Source organism: Otolemur garnettii, unplaced genomic scaffold (genome assembly GCF_000181295.1).
Source record: "Otolemur garnettii isolate 467f Iridium unplaced genomic scaffold, OtoGar3 scaffold00001, whole genome shotgun sequence".
Classification (NCBI taxonomy): domain Eukaryota; kingdom Metazoa; phylum Chordata; class Mammalia; order Primates; family Galagidae; genus Otolemur; species Otolemur garnettii.
This window is the reverse complement of record NW_003852396.1, coordinates 34,488,817-34,499,318: the sequence shown is the minus strand read 5'-3', so window position 1 is coordinate 34,499,318 and position 10,502 is coordinate 34,488,817. Positions and strand designations below refer to the sequence as shown.

General features: G+C 37.9%; 1 protein-coding gene across 1 annotated transcript; it reads left to right on the top strand.

The window, feature by feature from the left end:
• Positions 1 to 1,488: 1,488 nt before the first annotated feature.
• Positions 1,489 to 3,206, top strand: LOC100944763 (olfactory receptor 56A4-like). The gene is made up of 2 exons (XM_003781471.1): positions 1,489 to 1,737; positions 2,511 to 3,206. The coding sequence occupies exons 1-2, from the start codon at positions 1,489 to 1,491 to the stop codon at positions 3,204 to 3,206; spliced, it is 945 nt and encodes a 314-aa protein (XP_003781519.1).
• Positions 3,207 to 10,502: the final 7,296 nt, after the last annotated feature.

Genomic DNA, 10,502 nt, shown 5'->3' with positions numbered 1-10,502 from the left:
TCAGGGCTAGTCTAAATCAGTAGTTAGGTCAGTTATCACAACTGAGTTTATCTCTGTCACTCTCAAAGTGCTGCTTCTGAGAAAGCAGTATTAGCATGACCTGGGATTTGTTAGAAAGGCAAATCATCCCAAACCCACACAATTTGGCTGTGCTCAGGACTCTGTCTTAACAAGCTCTCCAGGTGATTCTGCAGCACAAGTCACACCTGAGAACTACTGATCTACCTATAAGGAACATGCTGACGAGAAGCTCACACTATATGCATGAGGAAAAAAATGAACCAAAACTTGACTGAGAGCTTTTCTGAATCTATCTGTATCATTCCAGGGGTGCCTCAACCACAAGCCCAGAAATCCAACTACATGAGATGATGTTTTCTTTCCTTCAGGGGAGAACCCACCAGAACCTGAAAACGTTTTCACCAGCGAGTTCCTAGATAATTAAGAAGATACTCCAAGAGAACTAGTGTCACCTTCTGTGAGCATATTTAAGTATTTCTTCAATTCTTTCCTTGTCTTAGAAGCCTCATTTCCTTATTTTTTTCTCCCTTTCCTAGGGAAGGCAGTTATTTCTCCCATGGTAGTTGCTTATTAACTACTCAAAACAGCTACTATACAAGTATCTTGGATATCTATTTTTCTCATTAGTAAGTTGCTTTGTATTTCTTTTCTCATCACTAAATAGTTTTTTCCTTTTTTTTTTTTCACACTCTGAGTGTTAAGTAAGAGTGCTGGTGGGTTTTAGCACAGCAAGATACAGAGATGCTAAATCACAGAGAGAAGTCATTGGGGGCATTGTGGTACTTTCAATAATCCACCCATCTCATATATCTGAAATGCACTTATTGACTGCCTGCGTGTCACCAGGTGCCTTGTGTTTTCTTCTGTGCTATAATAAAAAGATAAGATTCCATCCCTGGTGGAGGGAGCACAGATTTTTAAAAATACAAATAGGAAACATTGATGAATATAAGAAAATGTTATTAATGCTTCAATAGGATTAAGAGGTATTTAAGGATTGTAGAGGAGCAATGGAAAGGAAAGGGGTCTAAAATGAATAAGAAGAACATTTTTAAGAAATGTAACTCTTGGTATGGATGGAATGTGATAATAATAAGTTAGTTGTTTGAGAGAAAGAGAGAAGATTCTAGAAGGTATGATGTAGGTAAAAAGACAGAGCTGAGACAAAGCAAAGGATGTCCTTTTGGTGTGTGTGGGAACTGTGGAATCTGTCTAGACTTGGAATATACTCCTGTGGAGTGTTATTCTTTATTCATAAAGTTATGAGTGCCAAGGAAATTATTTTTTAACAGGGAGTGATGTGGTCCAGTTTAAATTTTAAACAGAGTATTATCTCAGTGGCTGGTGGATAAACCTGACAACCTACAGTGGAGGTAGATAGAGTAGTTAGCAGGTTATTAATGAATGTGTCAAATCACAAATTTTTGCCTCTTTCCTTTCAGCCATTTTTAGTCCCACCTGCCAGTCATGGTATTATCCCCCAACAACACAGGGTCCCAGGTGACTGAATTCCTGATGATCTGCTTCCCAGGAATGCAGGATACACAACACTGGCTGTCTATTGTCCTGGCTCCTCTCTTGGTTTTGGCCATTGGGGCCAACTTTGTGCTGCTACTGGCCATCCGGCAGGAGGCATCTCTGCATGAGCCCATGTATTACCTGCTTGCCATCCTCTCTGTTCTGGATGTCATCCTCTGCCTCACAGTCATCCCCAAGGTCAGATTCACCCTGAAATTTCTTTCAGGCACTCAGCCATCTTTCTCTAAACAGTACCGTGTTTTGCTACTGTAGATCCTCCCCTTCCTGAAGGAAAATGCTTAATGAGTCATCCAAACCAGCACAGCAGGTCCACTGCAGCTCCCAGATATGCCCCCTCATTCTCAATGCACATGTCTTTTTAAGTTTTCATTATTTCCAAACTGATAGGCCCTCTCTTAATGTCTGAGTTAGTGATATTCCAAGTTCCAGCCTTTTTACCTTTAGGGAGATTCTCTTTGACCCTGAATTGTATCATTCTTATACTTAAAGGCTTTGGTATTTACTTTCTAAAATGTAATTGGATTTATGTTTATATCATCTACTGAGATAGGAAGCATAGTCTGAAAAGGTTTCTTACGTGTATAAAAAAATTAGAGAGTGTCCAAATGTAAGTATTGGACTTACCAGTTTTGATGTTCCTGTGATACATATATTCTATATTGGGCAGATGCACTCACTACAGTGTGAGTAAGAATTGTGGAGCCTAGGAGAGGACAGGGCTATAAATAAACATTTAAAAAATTAAAGGTTCTTCAGATGGAGGGAAATGGTATAAGTTAATGAGAAGGCACAAAGAAGGTATTTGAAATGAGGATATGCTCTCATCTGGCATTATGGGTCTGTAGTTTGGGGAAAGGGATGGTTGAACCTATCCAAAGGTTTTCCTACAGGTTGGGTACTCTGGAATGAGAAAGGATGTAAAGAGTTCTTGATAACAATGATTCTGGCAGGTCCTGCTCATCTTCTGGTTCAACATGAAGCCCATCAGTTTTGCAGGCTGCTTCCTACAGATGTTCATCATGAATACCTTCCTTCCCATGGAATCCTCCACCTTTCTGGTCATGGCCTATGACCGCTATGTGGCCATCTGCCACCCACTGCGTTACCCATCCATCATCACTGAACAGTTTGTCATTAATGCAGCCATGTTCATCATCTTCCGTAATCTGTTGGCTACACTGCCCACTCCAGTTCTAGCTGCTAGGCTCAACTACTGTGCTGGCAATGTGGTGGAGAATTGTATCTGTGCCAACATTTCTGTAGCAAAGCTTTCTTGTGGAGATATTCGCCTAAATAAGCTCTACCAATTTGTGAGTGTTTGGTGTCTACTAGGTTCTGACCTGGTGCTAATTTTGCTATCTTATTGCTTCATCTTGAGGGCTGTTATGCACCTTCAGTCAGGGGGTGCTGCTACCAAGGCTTTGAGTACTTGTGGTTCCCATCTGATCCTTATACTTTTCTTCTATACACTGCTGCTAGTCTTCATCTTCACAAACAAAGCAGGAAAAAGTGTGCCCTCTGAGGTACCTATTCTTCTCAATGTCCTACACCACCTCATCCCACCAGCACTTAACCCCATCGTGTATGGGGTACGCACTCAGGAAATCAAGCAGGGGATTATGAAGCTACTCAAGTACCAGAGCTGAGAGATTTGAGTTAAAGATCAGGATTAAAGAAATCTGGGCATATTTTATTGATGGATTCATCTGAATGCCACAGGGACACAATATGACATCCTTGTTGCTACCCTCATCTCAAAATTAAATCTTTCTGAACTACTATCACAATATTTATCCTCACTTCTCCATCTATAAGTATGTGCTGAACCCACTATTAAGCATCTGTTATCTTCTCCATTCTGACTCTGTCCCATTAAAATCCCTTAATTACTCGTTTATTAAAGAAGTATTTACCACTTTCTGTACAATTCTCAGTCTTTACATTCTGAGTGAATCTCCCATTTAATTTGTAGAGTGGGGATGTGGAAGTACTTAAAGTTGAACATGGGGGATATGTTCTATCTATATCATGGTATTGGGAAAACTGGTAAGGACATTTTTTCAATAATCCAGGTGATTATGATTTGGACTAAGTTGGTGAGCACACTTTTTCAAATGCTGATACCATGAATCCGCAATTGTTTGCCACACCCAGTAGACTATGATATCTAAAGGTTACAAACTGTGTTTAAGTCTCCTGTATACTTACAACATCTAGCATTGTGCTTAGAATATAGTGGTGCTTTTTAAATTACTTAATAAATGATATCTCACAAGACTTTGTCCCAGCATGTGGTATCTGGATTGTAGTCTTGATCCAAACAACTGTATTTATTATTGATAAAATTTCATAAGCTGCTTTTAGCAAATATGTTAAAAACATGCCATTTTATAAGAACAAAACATTAGCATAATTTAGCAAAGAATGGACCTCCTATAATTAAAATGAAGGATGTAATTTTAAAGCAAGATTTAAAGGAATACCAGCAATGTTATAACTAAATTATTAGTTAAAAAAAGAAGGCTGGAACCCTCTCTTTGGTGGTCTATGTGTTCTCCTCCAAATCTATTCTCTGGAATCGCTCCCTGGTAAAGTACATGTTGGTGAGTGATTGTGTTAACTCTCCTTTATTTATAGCTACCCTGGCAGATTTAATAATCTTCTAACATTTGGCTGAGATTCAGCTCTAGTGGCATCCAGCCTGGGATTAATAAGCATGAAACTAATAAGGATGTAGTCAATCAATATTTTAGGTGATACATTAATGTTGAGAACTATTACAATTAAACTTATTCAAGACATACTGTCTCTGTGTTGAAGTATCCCCTTTAGTATCATGATAATAGGAGCCTGGACTTTAACTCCAGACCTCTCCTCTTGTATGTCTCTTGTTTTCAGGTGTAACCCTGCTTTGCTTCTGACCCAAGTTCCCATTTTAACATTCTGCATTGACTTACAGTCCTCCTACAGACCTGGGCCCTGATAGTCACTTTTTCATGACTGGAGCTCCTTTGTTTGGAGCAAGAGGTCAGGATACTTGCAGTCAGATATTCCTTGTGGCCACTGCTCTTAATTTCTGCCTTTACTAACACATGGGTGTATCTTAATCACCTGCTGGGATGTCCACTACTTCTCAGACTTCTAGTTCTAGGTTTAGACTCCGTATTTACTATTCCATCTGATTTGAACAAATTTATTTGTTCAAATGACTGACTTCTCAACATTCATAATCTCAGCTCAAAAACTACCTCCATGGAGAGTACATCCTTAATAATCACATATGAAGTGGACTTCTTCCACCATTTCAGTTCACTCTAACACATTATACTATCTTTTTTCTTTGTAATACTCAATCATTTTCTGAAATAATTTTTTCCTCTATTTGCTATTTTGAATTTCACTCTAGAATTTACTTATATCTTGTATTTCTTATTCAGGATCCTATCCTTAGCACCTAGAATGTCTGACACATGTCAGGTGTTGAAGACATATTGATGAAGGAATAATTGGTCCCAATATTCAGTCTTCAGGACCATTGCTGTGCTCTGTGGATACACTACAGTATATTTTTCAATAAATCTCTAGTATCAGTTTGACTGTACCCTTATATTATCTGTCTGATATAGACAGATATCCCCTAATGATATCCTGATATCCCCTAATGGTGATAGGGGAAGATTCCCTAATCCCTGATAATGTTAAAGTTACTAATAAATCTCCATTTTAACATTATCTAGATAGTTGTTCCATGATTTAAAAAGGGCCAGATTTCCTGTTTGCATTTCTTATTGAATGTTATAAATTATTCCATATGTCTTTTGTTTTCTTTAAAAGTGATTTTTTATAAAAAAATTAAAAACAGCTAATTTCAAATATTGATGTGTAAAATTGTAAAACTTCCTTAAGGCAAGTTTTAAACTTATGACCTAAAAATTATGATGCAATTGTTTCCCTTCTGATAAACCTTTTTATTTTTCTTTGAGACAGAGTCTCACTATGTTGCCCTCAGTAGAGTGCTGTGGTGTCACAGCTAACAGCAACCTCAAACTCTTGGACTCAATTGATTCTCTTGCCTCAGCCTCCCAAGTAGCTGGGACTATAGGTGCCTACCATAATGCCCGGCTATTTTTTTTTTAAATTTGTTTGTTTAGTAGGCTGGGGCCAGGTTAGAACCCACCAACCCTGTTTTATGTGGCCAGCACCCTAACTGCTGAGCTATGGGTGCTGAGCCCAACTTTAAAAAACAAAAAAACAAAAAAACAGAGTTTCACTCTGTTGTACAAGGCAGAGTGCTATGCTGTCAGCCTAGCTCTTATAGATGTCAAAGCAACAAAAGTAAAGGAAGACAAAGATGGTCATTATATAATGGTAAAGGGAAGAATTCAATGAGAAGATATAACAATCCTAAATATTTATGCACCCAACAAAGACATACCTGGATTTATGAAGCAAACCCTGCTATATCTAATCAAAGTGATAAACAGTAGCATGGTAACAGCCAGGGACTTTAACATACCAGTGACAGAGTTGGACACATATTCCAAGCAGAAAATAATGAAACATAGTACTTAAGTGGGACTCAAGAGCAAATGGGCCTAATAGATATTTACGAAACATTCTATCCCCAAACTAGTAAATGTTCTTCTCACCAGTACAAAGAATTTTTTCCAAGATTGACCACATCTTAGACCACAAAACAATTTTCAACCAAATAAAAAAAAGTAGAAGTAAAGGCGAAAATTTATGTGAACCGAAGAGAAGCAAATCTGTGGAATCAGCAAAAACAGTCCCGAGAGGAACATTTATGATTTTACGTCCCCACATTAAAAAGACAGAAAATTGCAAATTAACAAATAAATCAACTCAGGGAATTAGAAAAGGAAGAGAAAACTTATACCAAACCTAGCAGAAGAGAAAAAAATAAATAAGGACAGAGCAAAACTAAATGAAGTGATAGCAGAAGAATTATAGAGAATAATGAAACAGAAAGTTGGATCTTTGAAAAGATAAACAAAATGAAGAGACCTCTTGTTAGAGTAAACAAAAACAAAAAATAAAGGACCCTAATAAGCAAAGAAATGAAAAAGGGGCCGCCCATTCCCCATGAGGATGCTGGCGTTCCGCTGCCCCGGGCACTGATCTACCAGCGCATTCCCAGCACCCCAGGCCCTGTGGCCTGAGAACAGTGAGAGGATGGTCAGTTGAGAGGGAACCACACTGCAGTGGCAGTACCCTGAGGTGAAGAGCAGCAGCTGCAGCAGCTAGAACAATAAGACTCATACCCTGAGGCTTTTCCAGACAGACACACCCTATGTCTCCAGGCAACTAGAGGAAGTGGGCATCTTTTCCAGTGGCAGCCATTGGCTGAATGGTTTTGGGACAGTCTCCAAACGGTGCAAATTCAGCAAGGGGCAGAATCAGTGGAAAAACTCTGGTAACCTGAATAACCAGAGTAGATCAACTCCCCCAAGGAAGGATGGGGCAGATGCAATTGAATATCCCATCCATAAATAGATGGCTGAAATGACAGAAATTGAGTTCAGAATCTGGATAGCAAATAAGATTAACAGAATGGAGGAAAGGAGGGAATTAGAATTTCAAATTATTCCAAAGCTGTCTTAAGAATTCAATGATTTCAAAGATAAAATGACCAAAGATTTTGAAACACTGAGGCAAGAGGTTGCAGTCCTCAAAGATCTGAAAAATATGGTATAATCCCTCGGTAAAAGAATGGAGCAGGCAGAAGAAAGGATCTCTGACATTGAAGACAAAACTTCTGAACGTGCCCAAGTGCTCAAGGGGAAGAGAAATGGAGAGAAAAAATGGATCACTCTCTCAGAGAGGCCTGGGATAATTAAAAGAAAATTAATATTCATCTTATAGGAATCCCAGAAGGCGACAAAGTTGCTTCACAAAGCATAGAGGCTCTTCTTCATGAAATTATGAAAGAGAACTTTCCAGACATGTCAAGAGATTCTGAAATTCAGATAGCAGACAGTTTAAGAAACCCAGCATGACTCAACCTGAACAAGATGTTCCCCAGGCACATCATAATTAACTTCACTAATGTTAATACGAAAGAGAAAATTCTGAAAGCAGCTAGACGTAACAAAACCATAACCTACAAGGGGAAGAATATTAGAATGACTGCAGATCTCTCTGCTGAAACCTTTCAAGCTAGAAGAGGGTGGTCATTAACTTTTAATCTCCTAAAACAAAATAACTTTCAACCCAGGATCCTGTATCCAGCTAAACTTAGTTTCATTTACTTTAATGACATTCACATGTTGAAGAAATTTGCCATAACTAAACCAGCCCTCCAGGATATTTTCAGACTTATCCTCCATAATGACCAGTGCAATCCTCCATCACATAAGTAAACTCACACAGAAAATTTTGATCAAATTCCAACTTCCACAATGGTGAAAGGATTAAAGATGTCAACTGGACTTTTGAAAATTTCAAAACCTAAAATTATACCAGGCTTATCAGTATTCTCAATCAATGTGAATGGTTTAAATTGCCCTCTAAAGGCACAGACTGGCTGATTGGATACAAAAACTCAGGCCAGATATCTGCTGTATACAAGAATCCCATCTTACCTTAAAGGACAACTATAGACTCAAGGTAAAGGGATGGTCATCTATATCCAGGCAAGGAAAGCAGAAAAAAGCAGGTGTTGCAATTTTATTCGCAGATACAATAGGCTTTAAACTAACAAAAGTAAGCAAGGAGAAGGATGGTAACTTTATATTTGTTAAGGGTAATACTCAATATGATGAGATTTAAATCATCAGTAGTTATGCACCCAACCAGAATGCACCCCAATTTATAAGATGTACTCTAACCTTTCTCTCAGATCCATCATAGTCAGAAATTTTAATACTCCTTTGGCAGGGTTGGATAGATCCTCCAACAAGAAGCTTAGCAAACAAATTTTAGATTTAAGCTTAACCATTAAGCATTTAGATTTAACAGACATCTACAGAACATTTCATCCTAACAAAACTGAATATACATTTTTCTCTTCGGCCTACAGAACATACTCCAAAATCAACCACATTTTAGGTCACAAGTCTAACCTCAGCAAATTTAAAAGAATAGAAATTATTCCTTGCATCTTCTCAGACCATCATGGAATAAAAGTGGAACTCAGTAACAACAGGAATCTGCAGACTCATACAAAAACATGAAAGCTAAATAACTTTTTGCTGAATGATAGGTGGGTCAGAGATGAGATCAAGAAGGAAATTACTAAATTTTTGGAACAAAACGATAATGAAGATATGAGTTACCAGAACCTCTGGGATAGATCAGAGGCAGTGCTAAGAGGGAAATTTATAGCCCTGCAAGCCTTCCTCAAGAGAACGGAAAGACAAGAAGTTAACAACTTAGTGGGACATCTCAAGCAACTGGAAAAGGAAGAGCACTCCAATCCCAATCTCAGCAGAAGAAAAGAAATAACCAAAATTCTAGCAGAATTAAATGAAATTGAAAACAAAAGGATTATACAGCAGATCAATAAATCAAAAAGTTGATTTTTTGAAAAGGTCAATAAGATAGATAAACCTTTGGCCAATCTAACCAAGGAAAAAAGAGTAAAATCTCTAATTTTATCAATCAGAAATGGTAAAGACTAAATAACAACAGACCCCTCAGAAATTCGAAAAATCCTTAATAAATATTACAAGAAACTTTGTTCTCAGAAAGATGAAAATCTGAAGGAAATCGACCAATCTGAAGAAAATCTTGGAAGCATGCCACCTTCCAAGACTTAGCCAGAATCAAGTGGAAATGTTGAACAGGCCTATATCTATTTCTGAAATAGCATCAATTATACAAAAACTCCCTAAAAAGAAAAGCCTGGGACCAGATGGCTTCATGTCAGAATTCTACCAAACCTTTAAAGAGGAACTAGTACCTATACTACTTAACCTTTTCCAAAATATAGAAAAAGACGGAATACCACCCAACACATTCTATGAAGCAAACATCACCTTGATTCCAAAACCAGGAAAAGACCTAACAAAGAAAGAAAATTATAGACCAATATCACTAATGGACATTGATGTGAAAATATTCAACAAGATCCTAACAAACAGAATCCAGCAACACATCAGACAAATTATACACCATGACCAAGTGGGTTTTATCCCAGGATCTCAAGGCTGATTCAACATATGTAAATCTATAAACATAATTCATCACATAAACAAATTAAAAAACAAAGATCATATGATTCTCTCCATTGATGCAGAAAAAGATTTTTTCTGCAAGATAAAGATCCAGCATCGCTTCATGATCAGAACACTTAAGAAAATTGGCATAGAAGGAACATTTCTCAAATTGATAGAGGCCATCTACTGCAAGCCCACAGCCAATATCATACTGAATGGAAGTAAATTGTAATAATTTCCACTCAGTTCAGGAACCAGGCAAGGTTGCCCATTGTCTCCATTACTCTTTAACATTGTAATGGAAGTTTTAGCCATTTCAGTTAGGGAAGAAAAGGTAATCAAGGGTATCCATATAGGATCAGAAGAGATCAAACTTTCACTCTTCACAGATGATATGATTGTATACCTGGAAAATACAAGGGATTCTACCGCAAAACTCTTAGAAGTGATCAAAGAATACACCAGCATCTTAGGTTACTAAATCAACACTCATAAATAGGTAATATTTATATATACCAACAACAGTCAAGCTGAAAAAATAGTCAAGAACTCTATTCCATTTACAGTAGTGCCAAAGAAGATGAAATATTTGGGAGTTTACCTAACAAAGGATGTGAAAGACGTCTATAAAGAGAACTATGGGCTCTGTGCCTGTCGCTCAAGTGGCTAAGGCGCCAGCCACATACACGTAAGGTGGCGGGTTCGAATCCCCAGCCCGGGCCCACAAAACAACAATGACGGCTGCAACCAAAAAATGGCCAGGCA